This window comes from Balaenoptera borealis, assembly GCF_965194805.1.
Source record: "Balaenoptera borealis genome assembly, chromosome: 1".
NCBI lineage: Eukaryota > Metazoa > Chordata > Mammalia > Artiodactyla > Balaenopteridae > Balaenoptera > Balaenoptera borealis.
This window is the reverse complement of record NC_138860.1, coordinates 96,320,123-96,339,215: the sequence shown is the minus strand read 5'-3', so window position 1 is coordinate 96,339,215 and position 19,093 is coordinate 96,320,123. Positions and strand designations below refer to the sequence as shown.

The following is a 19,093-nucleotide window of genomic DNA, read 5'->3' as shown; positions in this document are numbered from 1 at the left end:
GATCAGCATTAACTATCCACTTTAATTTCTGTTCAAATTATTTTTCTTAATTTCACTTTTCTACTTGCTGACTTTATACTCCTGTATGACTGTAGACTCATGTGTTCAACTATCATTGAGACTATCTAGTCTTTTGAACAGGATTCTATGCAGTTAGTCTTGAGCTTGACACTAGTTATGAAAAGAGGGGATGAAGGAGAAATAGTACAGAGTTTGCTTCTGGAGGTCCTGGTTCAGGGTGGTTTTGAGTATAATGCTTCCTCTCCCTAATCACCAGCCTTGAAATCCAGATATTAAAATATATAAGCAATCCTCAGAGTAATGCAACATGATGTAGAGGAAAAAGTCCCGGGACAAGATGTCTAAGCCCTGGATTGCAAACATAGTTCTGCCACTAACTTGCCATGTGAACTTGAATGTCATTCAGCTTCTTTCTGCCTGTTTTCTTCTCTGTGAATCAAGGATTTAGGTACTTGATCTACTACCACCAGAGGTTGTGGAAAGGATTAAAAGGACTATAGAAGGTATGCTTTAAAATGTTGTCCTAGCCCACTCTTCATCGAGGAGAGACAGCATTTGACCGAAAAAACCTGACTATTCACTTACTCACCTATTTTTGACAGAATTGATAGTCCATAGCTAGTTATATCTAGTGGATGGTGGTTTCCAAAGTATGGTTTGTATTAGTACAGTCAGTGGTTTCCAAGGGCTGTGTCCAAGTAATAATTGACATTCACATAAGACTATGTCTCTAGTTATAGCAAGTAATCTCTGATGGGTCTTCTCTGAAGCATCGTTGCTCTGAGAGGCAGTGGGTGAAGGGAAAAGCATTAGACTAATAGACAAGGGACTTGGGTTCTGGTCCCAGTCCTGTCATTAAATAACTGCGTGACCTTGAGTAGGTCACTTAATTTCTCTGGGCCTCAGCCTTCTATACTGTAAAATGACTTAGATATTCTTTAATCTCTTCTAGTTCTGATTCACTCTATTCCATGTTTTCTAAGTTTCCATTCATTTCAATGTAGCTTATTGGTTGGTTGGTTTTTAACCCTCCCTAATGTTGAGTAGGATTGAATGGGATAGGTAGTTTTGTAAATCTTCTATTATGCTGAAGTGGTTCATGAACTATGAAAGCTCGAGTCATTTCACCAGAAAGCCATTGCCCCCTGAAAACCCTGGTAATATCCTGGTTCTTCAGTCACTGGCCAATGAGTTAGACATTCAACTGATTTGGCACACTTTGGACCTTCTTTTTACTTACAAATGCCCTTTAGCAGTGTAGTCTTGCTCTATTCTGTTGTGTAGATGAGCCATTTTCTGGTGTGAACTGGGTCTCTCATCTTTGGCTAAGGCTACATTGGGGGATGGAGATGAAGGGGTTAGTCTAATAATGGTGGTTTAGGAACTGGCGTAATGTGGGATTTGGAAATGAAATTGAAGAAATACAAAACATTCAGTTCATTAGAGTCAAAAAAATGGGAAATTATTTGGGACATGATTTTTTTAATTTCATTAATGTTTGTGGGAACCACTAGTAAGCTCCCCTGGTGCACTATCAAACAGGTCCTGGGCTGGAGCAGTCATTATTCTAACTCTGTGATGACCTGTTCTTAAACACAGGCAGTTCGTATGTGTGTGTAACCATGTTCCTATTTACCTCTTTATCCTTTACCCCCATTCAGTTCCTATGATATATACTTAGAAACTTAAACCTTGTTTAACTTTGTTCCATTACCCATTCTTTCAAAAGAAAAATTCCTTTTCTAGTCCTTTGCCTGCCCTCTAAATGGAGTCCAGCCCGGTCCTCTGCCTTCCCTAATGAGATATGTGGATGACGTGAATGGGATTAAGTATGCAAGTGTGTTTAGGTTGTTGTGTGTTTGTGTGTACACACGTATTCCTCTGTAATTGTAAAGCTTTTCTGCCTACTTTACACCATAAGCTCAGAGGGCCAGACCACCCCATTCTCGGGTTAGGGGCAAATCCTTGAGGCCAGACCCAGAGAAGGGACGCAGTCGGTGGTCAGTGAGGATAGCGTAGAGGAGAAATCTCCGTCTCCTCTGCGCTTCTGCTCACATTCTGGTTAGGTGCCACCTCACAACCCTTTGACTTTCTCCTTCTACAGGGTCAGTAGAGCTGGGGTCATAGGGAAGCCCATTGAAGGTGTCATTAGGTTCCCAGCTAGTGAAACTCTTCTGGATGGCTGAGGTGGGCAGAAAAATTCTTGGCCTACCATTAAACAGCTAACCACTAAGCTGTTGAATGGATAAAGAGTTCCCAAGGAGCTCCTGTGTCTCAGAGTCCAGGCTAGAGAGACTGCAATAGGGTAGCTGGAGACTGGGCAAGGCGGAAAGGGACTGGTCACTAACCCCGAGGCCCACCTGCTCTGCTTAAAAGCAGTGAAAATTGATTGGATTCCAGAAATGCTGTTCCCAGCCCCATCAGGATGCAAACCACTTGCACAGAAATGTGTCCAGGTTTTCCAAAAATAATATTCACTTCCTCACTTGCAGGGAGGTGATCGGGCTTCTCCCCCATTTCAGTTATCTTCAGGGACATCAGGCCTGAAGACTCTTCAGATCTCAAGGCATCATTCAGACCAGATAAGAATCATCTATATTCTCTTACTTGATTTCACGCTTTGGAGCATCCTTCGTGAGGCACACAGGCTTAACCTTCTGCAGCCTCCGTGGGAGTTGCCTCAGGTGTGAGATAAGTCAGAAGCTTGGTCCCCGTACCGCTGCCTTCTCTGCGGGAAACTGCTCATGGGGCCTCTTGTCAGAGCTCTGGATGGGCTTTATGGTGGGTCCTGAAAGAAGGGTACAGAGCAAGGTGCCACAGGGGCTGACTGCAGCTGGGAGCCCTGGGTTCTTCTGTTCTCTCTTCACTGGCACACAGTGGCATTGCCTGTGCCTCTCAGGTGCTGGCTATTTCCTCTTCCAAGATCCCAGTGAGATAAATCTGGTCATTTCCTTTCTTCCCCAGAAATGGAAACTTCAAACAACACCAGTGGTTCCAACCACAAGGGAAGCACTCTGTTCTTTAAGGTGGACTTCTCTCATCCCTAAATGCCCATGTTTGCTTTATTCTTTTCTCTTCCACCACTGCATTCACGTCCTTGGCACGAGTCTGCAGGTGCTTGCCAGTGGAGAAGGCTTTACTAACATGTCTCAGGATCACTGGGGTCCATGTGGAGACAGATGGCTGGACACAGAGAAAAACAGCCAGGGGGTGAAGCAGAGAGGTACAGAGACAAAGGAGACAGGGGCAGACAGAGGGTGAGTGTTGCTGTGTGGTCACGTGGCAGCTCTGTGCAGGTCAGCTGGGCAGTGGGGCCCAGGCTCAGTCGACCTCACCTACCTGGGGGAACGGAGAGAGAACTCAGCAGTAACTGACTTCTTAGCCTAAAAGCTTTTGCTATAAAAGGAGAAAAAAAAAAAAAAAAAAAAAAACCCCCTCACAAAATGCATTGTTTTGGTTCAAAGGTATTGGGTCCATGGAGAAAAACATTTCACAAAACTCCGTTGGTGTTTTTGTTTTCCACCTTTTCCCATGAATAAATATTATCCATTAAGAGCCTTGAAAAAGGTGCTTAAATACACAGTGTTATATTTTCTTCCTGTTTTGCATGTGACAATTCGGCCTCTGTGCTGCTCTTGGTCTTGTATTTTCCTCACTGGGGTCTCCAGAAACAACGGTTATTTGGTCTGAGGCTCCCCCCTCCGGGCCCTGTCCTGGCTCACAGCTTATGCCCGCACAGTCCCATCCCTACCCCACCCGCCCTCCCTTTCCTCTGGCCCCTGTGAGATGCAGTGGCACAGGGCTATGTCCACGCTAGCAGCAGTGAACCTCAGGTGCCCCTTTGCTGCCTCTTTCTCCTTCCAGGCACAGGTTTCAGTGTTGGGGGTGCAACAGGGTGGGCAGAAATAGTGGGGGAGGGGGAGGGAGTGGTCACAGTGGCCACCCACCAACATGCCAGCCCCCTTCACTCCCACTACCCGCACTGGCCCTCTGTCCAGTGGTTTTACAAGGCGGAGACCTTGACAACATTGCTGGCTATGGCAGGAATGTTCGTGTTGGAGCCTGGGCTGGCAGGGGGTGGCCGACCTTCCCCCTCTGGGGTTAGCGCTGGGGGAGTAGGAATGCTGATGATGGCTGTGGTGATCTGGGATGTTTTGCAGTTTGGTCTCAGTCCGTCGTCTGCTTTCAAATTAAGGCTGGAACGACTGGGATAAAAAAAAAGTGAGTTGATGATGGTTCGTCTTGCTAATGTCCCAAAGCTTCCTTGATCCTCTCTCTACCTGTCTAGCTCACAGTAACCGGGAGGTGATTTGGGTGTCCCTCCATCTCTGCTTTTGGTAACTGGCTTGTAATTATCCATTCTGATTATTATTCCTAAACTACCCCGAATTTCAAAAGTCATGTATACTGGGGCTTTGGAATTCAGAGTATACGTTTTTCCCTCCAGTGGATTTTTTTCCTATCACTTGTGGCATTTGATTTTGGTTTCCCTGAATTCCTTGCCACTCATTGGAGGTAGTGGGAAGTGGCCTACATATAAGTAGAGAGTCAGTCTGTGATTCAAAATCAGCCTGGGATAAGCCGAAATTTCGTATTATTTCACAATTGTGAAAATTATTGTCTTGAGAAAACAGTCCATTCTTTGCACTAGGGTAAGTCATTTATGGATTTTTGTTGTTGTTGTTCTTATTTTTTCTGGTATCTAACCCCACATTGGGCCTACACCTGCTATAGTATCCTCCAAAGCATATGAGGGGCCTTTGGGTTAACTTGCAAGGATGAGAAGGAAGGTGGGGGGAGGAAGGTGAGGTGAGGGGCTCACGCATTAGATAAGGGGGAGGGAAGGCTGAGGACCCCCAGGGGTCTCCTAATGCTGAGAGCCTTTCACTCTGTGAAGGGAGCGTCTCAGGCCTTAGGGAGTGATGGGGATGGGAGCCACCCACCTGGTAGTGAGGGAGGGCTGCTCGCTGCCCTGGATGTGGATGGTGCTGAGCTCTTGCATGCTGCGCAGGCGGGTGGCCGGCAGGTTGGAATTGGGCAGGTGTGTGGTTTTCTTACTACGACGGGAGCAGCAGGTGGTCGTGAGGCCCGGGTGGCTGGACAGTGAGGGACTCCGGGTGGATGGGTAGTTCTGCATTGAACTCTCCATGCAGTTCTGCTCAAACATCTGTTCATCTATAAACTCGTGGTTCTGTGGGAGGCAGAGGGAGAAGAGGTAGGAGAAGGAGATAGGAAAGAGGAGGAGGGGGATGAGCCCCCGTACTCTGTATAGCTGCCTGTCTCTGTTCTGGGCCTTGGGAGAAGGGCTCCCAGCTGCCTGGAGCACAGATAAGCATTCAGGACATGGGGGATATCCCACAGGCATCAAATGAAGGAAGGAAGAGATTCCCATTGACAGCCCTGGTCATCAGACTGGAGGGCGCAGACTGCGGTTGTGAAATCATGATGTGATATTCACTTCATCTACAGCTTTGGCTGAAGGGATACGGAGGACATGGAGGGACTTAGTGGCATCCTCAGAGCTAGAAGCAAAGACTTAAGTGACTTTGCAGGCTTTGACAGGATCTTCTGGTGGGGGAGGGGTGCAGGGAGCGGCAGGTAAGGAGTCACTAACTATGGGTAGTGGGTATGCTGGGTTGTCTTTTCTGGATTTACTGGGTGAGATCCTTATGGATCCTGGGCAAGTGTGAGACATAAGTTTTTAAAGGCACTGGATTATTCACAGTACTGGGAGAGCTTTGCTCTTGAAGGCCAATGCGGTCACACACTCAGGGTTATGATTTCTTTTGATTACTCATTTTTTTCCACCTGGTTATGGGGTATGGCTCCTTAATATACCTAAAGGCACAGGATTCCCTAAGTCAAGTGTAAGCATGGGAAGGGGATGGTAACACATTCCTGATGGAGGCCACCAGGATGGGGTGGAGTGGAGCCCAGGATAACTAAAATATGGCTGTTTAGCCAAGGTGACTAAACATCTATGCCATGAATGGTCTGGCCAAGGCTGCCAGAGTGAGGAGAAAGTCTGAAGAGAAGTAGCATGAGAACAGAGTTGAGAGAGAGACCAGCCCTGACAGCCAATACCAGGAGTCCCCATAGAGCTGGGCGGGTGGCACAGACAGATGTGGCACATGGACACTTACAAGGTACCAACATTGGTGCCATGTTCCACCACCCCTCCAAGCCCCTGGGGAGGTCAAAAAAGGGAATCAGAAAGGCACAAAAAAAACTGGAAGCCTGAGCTGGTACTGGGTGTGACAGCAGAGGTAGGATAAACCCAAGAAGAATCAACAGCACATGCAGAGAGCCAGACCAGGGGGTAAGAAGAGGAGACTCTACAGACTCAGAAGAATCAGAGAGAAAAACATCAATTGAAATTTTAAAAAGTTATACCTTGATGGTGGAGGTTCGTACAGATAACAGGGGATCATCCACAAGATAGGACAACCCCTACAGGACAACATGCCAACAGAAGATAAAAACACCATTGATTGTACATTCCAGCATTCCCAGGCTCAGTTTTGACATTCGATCTCTCAATCCCAGCATTCCACCCTTCCAGTCCGACATTCCATCCCTTGCTCCCAGCATTCTTCCTCCTTTGTCCCAACATTCCACCCCTTGAGTCCAACATTCCTCACCTAAAATCCAGCATTCCATCTCTTTAATCCCAATATCCCCACAATCCGACATTCTTTCCTTCAAATTCAGCATTCCACCCCTTCAATGCCAACATTCCATCACTTCAAACCCAAATATTTTCACCCATATCCTTTCAACTTACACATTCCACCCAGCACATGCAACTTGGAAAGGGCAGTTGGGTCCAGGCCTATTTCTTTGGCAAGCTCTGAGTCTTTGAGAGAAATTCTAGATACGCCTATATGGTTCTTGACACTAAGAAACATTGGATAAGTCCTGGAAACTAGGGTTATCAGAGTACCTTCCCACATTGGAAGCCCTCACTGGGTTCAGCTGCCATCCACAGTGTCCACAGTTGTCCATACTAAGAGTCACCTAACATCTACTTCCCCCACATCTGGGAGGCCAGGACATGGAACACTGAGAATTAGAAAGTTCCTTCCTTAGTGTGCTGAGCCCTGACCATAGGCTTTTTGGGGAAGGAGGTCCTAGAAAAGAACAAGAAGGAGTTTCTCTTTGTCTCTCTTTGGTTGTCCAGCCTAACTTCTCCTCCCTCCCTACTATTCCTAACACTTTTTGCCAAGGCTCCAGGGTTGACCCCACTGCCCTTCCTTTCAGTCTGTTGGTGAGGCACAAGCATCATTCCACATTCCAGCTGGGGCACCCTAAGCCATGACTCATTTTTAGCAATCAGCCTTTCAGAATCTGAATTCCCTGGGAATTGCAGGGTGACTGAGATGGGGTGGTCCTGGTAAAATCCCTGGCTAGAGAAATATATGCAGTGCCTCGTTCATTGACTCTCTCCTGTTCCAAGTGGAATGGAAGGAGAAAAGGGACCCACAAATTGCATCAACCTAGCCCCAGGGATAGGACAAAAGCTGACATTCTTCTCTGCTGTCCTGCAGTAATCTAGTATAAATTCAGCCCTAGCTTTGAAGAGGGATGCCCATCAGAACTGAGAAACTGATAGGCAGACATCTTAGGCCTCAGTAACTTAGAAATGGGCTGTGAGGACAGATGTAGGGTGTGTGTGGAAAGACTGGGGGAATGGCCTCCTCTGTGCTGCGGGCCTCCTGACCCTGGCGACTTTGCCCCACTCCTTGGGGTCTTCTTCCTGAGGGCTGATAGAGACCTCATCGCTACTCTTTGGATCTAAGGGGACATACTTTGACTTCTGAAGCCTGGGGTGAGGACGTGAGGACAGAGTTCTCACTCTGTAAGTTCTGACCTCAGAAAAGGGTCAGGGGTCAGGGGTGAGAAGGGAGGTGGCGCTGGGCTGGGACTCACAGTGGTTTTTTCCAGGCAGTGCAGCAGGTGATGGTGCTGGCTCTCGATGAGTGAGGTGGTCTTGCCCATGTGCTCTTCTTCCGGGGTGCCCTAGGAGGAAAAGAGGAGACACTGAGTATAAAGCTGGTGGCTCTCCTTCCCTCCATCTCCTTCATTTCTCCACAGAAGGGAGGGGGTACTGGAAAAATCTGGATGAACCAAATTTTAGGGTCACCCTAGACGATGCTAGCCTTTGGCTGGGAGCCCTTGAGCTAAAGGGGGTTTAGGGGTGATGATGATAAACCTATGGAAGACGTATGTGGAGGGTGGCTGCTACCTGGGGAAAGTTTGGGGCTTTGGGGTGGGAGCGCTGATGCCCTCCATCCTCCCCTCCATCTCCCCACCCCAAGTCCCCCAGGCACCTACCATCAGCTCCAGCGCCTCGTTGAGGAGTCCATTGCGCTTGCTGTGCAGGTAGGCATTGGAGCTCCCTGTTTTGGCCACACGGATCCTGGCAAGGCGGGCCTTCTGTGATTGGCAGAGAGAATAAAAGAGTGAGGGAGTCTGAGAGACAAAAAAACAGTGAGCCTGGCCAAGCCAGCGACAGTGGGCTGTCCCAGCGAGGTTGGGTTCCCAGGTGACGTCTGATGAAGGGGAGGAAGCTGCTTCTTCCCCCCCGCAGGGATCTCTGTTTATAGACCTGGGACTGGGTCAGAGAGGCTGTGACCCCCCTGTACAGAGTGAGCATGGTCATGGTCAGAGTGCCTAGGGGTTTCCATTTGTTTCTCCAGCCTGGGTGTGATCCTGGCCAGGGGAATATCACTCATCAAATTCCTCCCTCCTTCCTCAAATTTCATGACCTTTATCCATTCTACTGAATGCACTTGGGTATTTCTCATCTCAGACTGCAAGTTCTTTAAAGGAGCCCATATTATAGCTCTCCTGATTCTCTCCTACGGTCCAGTGCAATTCCCTGAATACAGCAGGTGCCCAAATACCAGTTAATTATAAGAAAAGTAAGGAGTGTGTATATGTGCCCCTCAACTCCTTCCCCTCTTTCTATTTTTTCCTTAGCATTCATTACTAAGGTAGTATATGTTTTACATATTTATCTTGCTACTGTCTCTCTTTCCCCACAGGAATGTAAACTCCTTGAGGGCAGGGGTTTTTGTTCTGTTCACTGGGAATATATCCCCAGTGCTTAGTAACTTGTAAATCAATAGAAGAATTTACAATTGCATGTCTGTCTTCGGGATGTGTCTATACATGTATATTTTGCTGTGCATGTCTGTGGGAACGAGTGTAGGTGCACGTGCATGTGACAAGGGGCCCAATGTGGGTGTGAGAGAGGAGAGGATGGAGCACATTTCCATACACCACCCTGGCTTTAGCTGCGGCGACTGAGAATCTCCCAGCTCCATCCTTGGAAGCCTTCGGCAGTATCCTGTGCGAGGGTCGCATGGTACCTCAACCACGCGAGCTCATTTCTCTTGCTTGCAGAGGCAGTGGGAGAGGCCGGACACACTGCACAGGCTGACTTCTCTTCTCCTTCCTAATAGCCATAATCAGTGTCACCATGACAGCAGCACAGCCACAGTGTGAAGCCTAAGAGGAAAGAGGCTCTGGGAGGGAGGGAGAAGGGGTGGGTAGAGGGCTTCCTGCTGGCTTAAAAAAAATGCAGCTTCACGTTTGGGCTCTTGTGGATCTAGACCCAGCTGCAGGAAGAAGAGCCCACAAGGCCTCACAAACCTATTCTGGGGCAGAGGGGTCCTTCCTTCTGCCTCTGGGAAAATCCACATTTAACTTCAGCATGGACTCTGAACAGAGGAGTCCTTGGAAAATTGTGGCAATTTTCATTTCTTGTCACCTTCTCCCCAGCATGGGGAAGTGTCCCCTCCAAGTGTCCTGCTGGGCTGGCTCATCTGCTAAAAGGAGGCCAAGGACTTGGATTTAGGCTGTCAACAGAAGCACAAAGAACACACAATAGCTATTGTTCCCTGGGAAGTCCCCCTGTGACCACTGTGTCCTTGCAGGGACAATTCAACGACCTCCCCTGGTTTCTAAATATGGCAAAGAGGGCAGCACTTGAGCCTAGAAGATCTGCCTGTAAAACTGGGGAAGAACTCTCCTCTAGACGGAGAATAAAAAGAGGAAGCAGGGAGAGAAAGGATGGTAAGTAAGCCCTACCATTCCTCTTCTTTCTGAGCAAAGAACATGCATTCCAGGTGCAGGACAGTTGTCCTTCCTGGGGATCCTGTTCCAGCCCTCCCCTCAGCTCAAGGTCTACATTCAAGCAAGTTCTTCATCATTTGAGGATGTGGCTATTATTGCTTTGAGTGAGTACTGGGTGTTGAGAGATGCATATGGAAATCCAGTTGTGTCAAGCTCATTTTAGCCTTATATAATTTGATTGCACCACTTACAGCCAGACCATTCTTGTATCTGGGGTCTGTCTTCATTACTTTCTAGACATGAAAGATTCTCCTGCTCTCCTCTGTGGCACTCCTTTTAATCTTATCTTACCCTGGGCGCTATTAAAGCAACAGATTGTCATAACAAATGCACTATATTGTTTAATCATTTCCCACATAGGATAAAGAGGTTTGCAATGTATTTATAGAACCATACCCAGCATATGTAATTTGGTGAGGACTTTTGGCTTGACTTTGAGCTCCTGAGGGCCAGAGCCTGTGACTTATGCATAGTTTTATCTTCAGCACCTAGCACAGAGCTTCGCACTGAGTATTTGCTCAAGCAAGGCTTGTGATGGCCCAGGAAAGAAGATGATCCTACACAGTCGGTCAGAAATCCATGTTAATAAAGTCATTGTGATGGGCTCAGTCCTTGTGTGGACTGGTCAGCCTCCTTCTCTTCCATGAACATGAGTACAGTGTAAGAGTTCGAAGAATGTAGGGATCATCTAGGCTATTTTAAAGACAAGGAAATGGAGGATGTGAGAGGAAGTGACTTATCCAGGGCAAGATTTCAGCTCAGGTCTTCCAACCTCCCAATGCTGCTTCCATAACACCCCTCTCCTCCTTCCCCGAATTTCAACTCCACTCAGACAAGTTTTTAACTTGATGAGCAAAGCCCAGGAAGTTGCATTTTCAACAGCTGTAGACATTCCAGGGCTGGAGGAGAGGTTTGGATGGAGGATTCTGCCACCCTGGGCACAGTTCCAGGTTCAGGCTAATAAGCTCAAGAATTTTGTCAGCCCCAAGAAGGGTTTCATGATGAAGCACTTCCTAGCTATCTGGCTGGCAGGTGCCCTTGGACCATGAGTATTGACATCTCTACCTTGGGAGAGGCAGAAGAAGGAAAAAGAGGGAGAAATGGAAAAGCCAAAAGAGAACATGGGCAATTGCACTCTTAGGTATTTATCCCAGAGAAATGAAAACTTGTGTTCACACAAAAACCTGCACATGGCTGTTAACAGCAACTTTATTTATAATAACCCGATGTCCCTCAACAGGCAAACTGTTAATCATAACTGGGATGCATCCATACCAGGGAATACTGCTCAGAAAGGAAAAGGAATGGACTATTGATACACAGGACTTGGATGAATCTCCAGGAATTACATGAAATGGAAAAAGCCAATCTCCAAATTATGCCTACTGTATAAGCCCATTGACATACCATTAAAAAACATGAAAACGTTTTATAAAGGGAGGACAGATAAATAGTTGCCAGAGGTTACAGACGGGGTAGAGGTAGAGTGAGGGGGGTGTGGTTATAAAAGATATAGTGGGAGGGACCCTTATGGTGTTGGAACTGTGCAGTACCTTGACTGAGATGGGGGATGTGAACCAGCATAGGTGATAAAACTGTATAAAACTTCACACACACACACACACACACGGGTACAAGTAAAACTGGGGAAGTCTGAATAGGATTGGTGGATTGCAGAAATGTCCATAGGCTGGATATGAAATTTTATAACTACGTGTGAATCTACAATTATTCCAATTAAAGTTTCCATTAAAAATGTTCCCCTCTCTCTGTCCACTGCTAGACCTCCTTATTTGATCTCCAGTTCACTTGGCTTAGAAAACCCAGTCTCTGTAGCAAAGAGCCATGGAATTATTTCAGTAATAATCCCAAGCAAATCACTCACAATGGGAAAGGATGACAACTTTTGGAGCCTTTCCTTTCCACCTGAGGCATGTGGGCTGGAGCTTACCTTCACAGCTCCTGAGTATGTGGTCTGGGCTGAGAACTGTCATCAGCTCCCCTAACCCCCTTCCTGTCCCATCTCTCCATTCCCCACTAAGTTCCCCAACCTGCCTTCCTTGCCTCGCTGTGACAGACCCAGTGCTGGAAGCAGGCAGTATTCCTGTGTTCTTTTTCTTTTCCTCTCACAAGAAGCCTAAGGTGAAAGAGGCAGAGCTGAGCTTACCGTGAGGAGAGACAGTATCCAGAGGAGGTGAAAACACTGCAAATATTTACTCTGATTTCAAGGGAGAGCAAAGAGGGAGAGGGAGGAGGGTGAGAAGGGAGGCAGAAGGGAGGGAGTCTCATCCTGAGGGGCTAGAGGGAGGAAGAAGCCTAAGCTGATTCCTTCTGGATCTTAATCACACAGGATGAGCTTTGTAAAGTTCTGCAGAGAAATGGTCCCTGTCGTATTCTTTGCGGGGGCAAAACGACAGCGGATGAGATGCTCTAAGAAGTAGGTAAGGGTGTGAGCCCGGAGGGGAAGGGAGTGCAGGAGTGGCTGAAGCACAGTTTGAGTGGGGCTCTTGTGGGCTAGTGTGTGCACTGAGGATACCTTGGATCCTCAATGCTCTTCAAAAACCCTGTGTCATGTCATGGCTATTGTAAATAGAGCTGCAATGAACATTGTGGTGTATGACTCTTTTTGAATTATGGTTTTCTCCGGGTATATGCCCAGCAGTGGGATTGCTGGGTTGTATGGTAGTTCTATTTTTAGTTTTTTAAGGAACCTCCATACTGTTCTGCACAGTGGCTGTATCAATTTACATTCCCACCCACAGCGCAAGAGGGTTCCCTTTTCTCCACACTCTCTCCAGAGTGAAGTAAGTCAGAAAGAGAAAAACAAATACCGTATGCTAACACATATATATAGAATCTAAAAAAAAAAAAAGGTTCTGAAGAGCCTAGGGGCAGCACAGGAATAAAGACGCAGACATAGAGAATGGACTTGAGGACACGGGGAGGGGGAAGGGTAAGCTGGGATGAAGTGAGAGAGTGGCATGGACATATATACACTGCCAAATGTAAAATAGATAGCTAGTGGGAAGCAGCCGCATAGCACAGGGAGATCAGCTTGGTGCCTTGTGTCCACCTGGAGGGGTGGGATAGAGAGGGTGGGAGGGAGACGCAAGAGAGAGGGGATGTGGGGATATATGTATACGTATAGCTGATTCACTTTGTTATACAGCAGAAACTAACACACCATCGTAAAGCAATTATACTCCAATAAAGATGTTAAAAAAAACAAAAACAAAAACAAACACTGTGTCAGCCCTTGCCCAGTGCTGGGGGGTGGGGGGAGGGGGAGATTGAGGTTGCTATAGGACCCCTGACCCTTCAGGGCTTTAGGCTCCTTGATTTGGAAAGGAGATCCCAGTTTCTCCCTGCCCCTTTCTTTAGGACAGCATAATGAATTTAGATATTGTTCACATTTGCCAGCTGACTTGAACGGGGAAAGAGATAAGACTTCTATTTCTGAGCTGGCTAGCAGGGGATGGGGGTGGGGAAGCCCTGACCTTGGGAGAAGAGGTAGGAAATGGTTCTGGAGGGGATGGAGAGGACAGCAGATCAATCCAAGGCAGGCTGACAACATTAAAAACCCAGGTCAAGATAAGTCAAAATACATTTCCACACAGGCGGAGGGAGACAGCAGGGCAAGGAGGAGGTGACAAAAGCACACAAAAGGGGAGATGCTGGAAGTGGGGACCAACTGGATTTATTATATAACTATGTGATATATATAATATTATTAAGTATTGTTACATGTAAATTATTATACATTTCAGAGCTAACTTTCATGAGCTTTGAGACTTTGTTTCAGTCAGCATACACAGATTTGTTCTGAAATCCTGGATTCCTCTGATATGTCATGGAAACCCTGCCACTTGGGAGTTATCCCTGCAAATGGAAGGTCAGGAGAGAGGATCATGTGGTGAGGAAGTAACCCAGCTGCAATGCATAGGGCCTGGCACATAGTTGGTGCTCAGTAAATGTGTGTGGAATGAATGAATAAAAGAAAGAATAAAATAAGGACATAATGTTTCAGGCCTTCATAAGCGACTCTTTCAGGTCCCCCTGTCCATTGTACCCAGAAAGGCTTTGATCGTACCCCCTGGAGGTTGAGATCCTGCTGAAGGGGGAGTATTTCAGCCCAGAACAGAAGAGAAAGGAAGGCAGGGCCCTGAACCAAGATGGCGGAGTAGAAGGATGTGCTCTCACTCCCTCTTGCGAGAACACCAGAATCACAAATAGCTGCTGGACAATCACCGACAGGAGGACACTGGAACTCACCAAAAAAGATACCCCACATCCAAAGACAAAGGAGAAGCCACAATGAGTTGGTAGGAGGGGTGCAATCATAGTAAAATCAAATCCCATAACTGCTGGGTGGGTGACTCACAGACTGGAGAACACTTATACCACAGAAGTCCACCCACTGGAGTGAAGGTTCTGAGCCCCACGTCAGGCTTCCCAACCTGGGGGTCCAGCAACGGGAGGAGGAATTCCTAGAGAATCAGACTTTGAAGGCTAGTGGGATTTGATTGCAGTACTTTGACAGGACTGGGGGAAACAGAGACTCCACTCTTGGAGGGCACACACAAAGTAGTGTGCACATCGGGACCCAGGGGAAGCAGCAGTGATCCCAGGGGAGACTGAACCAGACCTACCAGCTAGTGTTGGAGGGTCTCCTGCAGAGGCGGGGGGTGGATGTGGCTCACCGTGGGGACAAGGAAACTGGCAGCAGAAGTACCAGGAAGTACTCCTTTGCATGAGCCCTCCCAGAGTCTGCCATTAGCCCCACCAAAGAGCCCAGGTAGGCTCCAGTGTTGGGTTGCCTTGGGCCAAGCAACCAACAGGGAGGGAACACAGCCCCACCCATGAGCAGTCAAGCAGATTAAAGTTTTACTGAGCTCTGCCCACCAGAGCAACAGTCAGCTCTGCCCACCACCAGTCCCTCCCATCAGGAAACTTGCACAAGCCTCTTAGATGGCCTCATCCACCAGAGGGCAGACAGCAGAAGCAAGAAGAACTACAATCCTGCAGCCTGTGGAACAAAAACCACATTCACAGAAAGATAGACAAGATGAAAAGGCAGAGGACTATGTACCAGATGAAGGAACAAGATAAAACCCCAGAAAAACAACTAAATGAAGTGGAGATAGGCAACCTTCCAGAAAAAGAATTCAGATTAATGATAGTGAAGATGATCCAGGACCTCAGAAAAAGAATGGAGGCAAAGATCGAGAAGACGCAAGAAATGTTTAACAAAGACCTAGAAGTATTAAAGAACAAACAAACAGAGATGAACAATACAATAACTGAAATGAAAACTACACTAGAAGGAATCAATAGCAGAATAACTGAGGCAGAAGAACAGATAAGTAACCTGGAAGACAGAATGGTGGAATTCACTGCTGTGGAACAGAATAAAGAAAAAAGAATGAAAAGAAATAAAGACAGCCTAAGAGATCTCTGGGACAACATTAAATGCAACAACATTCACTTTACAGGGGTCCCAGAAGGAGAAGAGAGAGAGAAAGGACCAGAGAAAATATTTGAAGAGATTATAGTCGAAAATTTCCATAACATGGGAAAGGAAATAGCCACCCAAGTCTAGGAAGTGCAAAGTGTCCCATACAGGATAAACCCAAGGAGAAACATGCCGAACACATAGTAAACAAATTGGCAAAAATTAAAGACAAAGAAAAATTATTGAAAGCAGCAAGGGAAAAATGACAAATAACGTACAAGGGAACTCCCATAAGGTTAACAGCTGATTTCTCAGCAGAAACTCTACAAGCCAGAAGGGAGTGGCATGGTATACTTAAAGTGATGAAAGGGAAGAACCTACAACCAAGATTACTCTACCCGGTAAGGATCTCATTCAGATTCGATGGAGAAATCAAAAGCTTTGCAGACAAGCGAAAACTAAGAGAATTCAGCACCACCAAACCAGCTCTACAACAAATGCTAAAGGAACTTCTCTAAGTGGGAAACACAAGAAAAGAAAAGGACCTACAAAAACAAACCCAAAACAATTAAGAAAATGGTCATAGGAACATACATATCGATAATTACCTTAAACGTGAATGGATTAAATGCTCCAACCAAAAGACACAGGCTTGCTGAATGGATACAAAAACAAGACCCATATATAGGCTGTCTACAACAGACCCACTTCAGACCTAGGGACACATACAGACTGAAAGTGAGGGGATGGAAAATGATGTTCCATGCAAATGGAAATCAAAATAAAGCTGGAGTAACGATACTCATATCAGATAAAATAGACTTTAAAATAAAGAATGTTACAAGAGACAAGGAAAGACACTACATAATGATCAAGGGATCAATCCAAGAAGAATCTATAACAATTATAAATATATATGCGCCCAACATAGGAGCACCTCAATACATAAGGCAACTGCTAACAGGTATAAAAGAGGAAATCGACAGTAACACAATAAGAGTGGGGGACTTTAACACCTCACTTACACCAATGGACAGATCATCCAGACAGCAAATTAATAAGGAAACAGAAACTTTAAATGACACAATAGACCAGATAGATTTAATTGATATTTATAGGACATTCCATCCAAAAACAGCAGATTACACTTTCTTCTCAAGTGTGCACGGAACATTCTCCAGGATAGATCACATCTTGGGTCACAAATCAAGCCTCAGTAAATTTAAGAAAATTGAAATCATATCAAGCATCTTTTCTGACCACAGCACTATGAGATTAGAAATCAATTACACGGAAAAAAATGTAAAAAACACAAACACATGGAGGCTAAACAATACGTTACTAAATAACCAAGAGATCCCTGAAGAAATCAAAAAATACCTAGAGACAAATGACAATGAAAACATGACGATACAAAACCTATAGGATGCAGCAAAAGCAGTTCTAAGAGGGAAGTTTATAGCAATACAAGCCTACCTCAAGAAACAAGAAAAATCTCAAATAAACAATCTAACCTTACACCTGAAGGAACTAGAGAAAGAAGAACAAACAGAACCCAAAGTTAGCAGAAGGAAAGAAATCATAAAGATCAGAGCAGAAATAAATGAAATAGAAACAAAGAAAACAATAGCAAAGATCAATAAAACTAATGCTGGTTCTTTGAGAAGATAAACAAAATTGATAAGCCATTAGCCAGACTCATCAAGAAAAAGAGGGAGAGGACTCAAATCAATAAAATCAGAAATGGAAACGGAGAAGTTACAACAGACACCGCAGAAATACAAAGCATCCTAAGAGACTACTACAAGCAACTCTATGCCAATAAAATGGACAACTTGGAAGAAACGGACAAATTCTTAGAAAGCTATAACCTTCCAAGACTGAACCAGGAAGAAATAGAAAATATGAAAGGACCAATCACAAGTAATGAAATTGAAACTGTGATTAAACATCTTCCAACAAACAAAATTCCAGGACCAGATGGCTTCACAGGTGAATTCTATCAAACATTTAGAGAAGAGCTAACAACCATCCTTCTCAAACTCTTCCAAAAAATTGCAGAGGAAGGAACACTCCCAAACTCATTCTATGAGGCCACCATCACCCTGATACCTAAACCAGACAAAGATACTACAAAAAAAAAAAAAAAATTACAGACCAATATCACTGATGAATATAGACGCAAAAATCCTCAACAAAATACTAGCAAACATAATCCAACAACACATTAGAAGGATCATACACCATGATCAAGTGGGATTTATCCCAGGGATGCAAGGATTCTTCAATATACGCAAATCAACCAATGTGATACACCAAATTAACAAACTGAAGAATAAAAACCATATGATCATCTCAATGGATGCAAAAAAGCTTTTGACAAAATTCAACACCCATTTATGATAAAAACTCTCCAGAAAGTGGGCAGAGAGGGAACCTACCTCAACATAATAAAGGCCATATATGACAAACCCACAGCAAACATCATTCTAAACGGTGAAAAACTGAAAGCATTTCCTCTAAGATCAGGAACAAGACAAGGATGTCCACTCTCACCACTATTATTCAACATAGTTTTGGAAGTCCTAGCCACGGCAATCAGAGAATAAAAAGAAATAAAAGGAATACAAATTGGAAAAGAAGAAGTAAAACTGTCATTCTTTGCAGATGACATGATACTATACATAGAGAATCCTAAAGATGATACCAGAAAACTGCTAGAGCTAATCAATGAATTTGGTAAAGTTGCAGATTACAAAATTAATGCACAGAAGTCTCTTGCATTCTTATACACTAATGTTGAAAAATCTGAAAGAGAAATTAAGGAAACACTCCCATTTACCATTGCAACAAGAAGAATAAAATACCTAGGAATAAACCTACCTAAGGAGACAAAAGACTTGTATGCAGAAAACTATAAGACATTGATGAAAGAAATTAAAGATGATACCAACAGATGGAGAGATACACCATGTTCTTGGATTGGAAGAATCAATATTGTGAAAATGACTATATTACCCAAAGCAATCTACAGATTCAATGCAATCCCTATCAAATTACCAATGGCATTTTTTATGGAACTAGAACAAAAAATCTTAAAATTTGTATGGAGACACAAAAGACCCTGAATAGCCAAAGCAGTCTTGAGGGAAAAAAACGGAGCTGGAGGAATCAGACTCCCTGACTTCAGACTATAGTACAAAGCTACAGTAATCAAGACAATATGGTACTGGCACAAAAACAGAAACATAGATGAACGGAACAAGATAGAAAGCCCAGAGATAAACCCACGCACCTATGGTCAACTAATCTATGACAAAGGAGGCAAGGATATACAATGGAGAAAAGACAGTCTCTTCAATAGGTGGTGCTGGGAAAACTGGACAGCTACATGTAAAAGAATGAAATTAGAACACTCCCTAACACCATACACAAAAATAAACTCAAAATGGATTAGAGACCTAAATGTAAGACCGGACA

At 45.2% G+C, this 19,093-nt stretch overlaps 1 protein-coding gene and 1 long non-coding RNA gene across 4 annotated transcripts in view; one reads left to right on the top strand and one right to left on the bottom strand.

Annotated features, from left to right (window-relative positions):
- Nucleotides 1-3,786: 3,786 nt before the first annotated feature.
- Nucleotides 3,787-19,093, bottom strand: part of KCND3 (potassium voltage-gated channel subfamily D member 3) — a 229,721-nt gene continuing 214,414 nt past the window's right edge. For 2 of the 3 annotated variants that reach the window (XM_082380122.1, XM_082380123.1), the window contains exons 4-8: nucleotides 8,356-8,457; nucleotides 7,951-8,040; nucleotides 6,415-6,471; nucleotides 4,965-5,212; nucleotides 3,787-4,226 (exon numbers count right to left, since the gene is read on the bottom strand). In XM_082380122.1, the coding sequence (XP_082236248.1) occupies nucleotides 4,025-4,226; nucleotides 4,965-5,212; nucleotides 6,415-6,471; nucleotides 7,951-8,040; nucleotides 8,356-8,457 (699 nt within the window). In that variant the 3' untranslated portion in view covers nucleotides 3,787-4,024. The remainder of the gene's footprint in view (nucleotides 4,227-4,964; nucleotides 5,213-6,414; nucleotides 6,472-7,950; nucleotides 8,041-8,355; nucleotides 8,458-19,093) is intronic. The other variant, XM_082380124.1, reaches the window with a different exon arrangement.
- LOC309623621 lies at nucleotides 4,583-13,017 on the top strand. The gene is made up of 2 exons (XR_014241431.1): nucleotides 4,583-4,673; nucleotides 9,963-13,017. It is a non-coding gene; the product is annotated as an uncharacterized lncRNA (long non-coding RNA).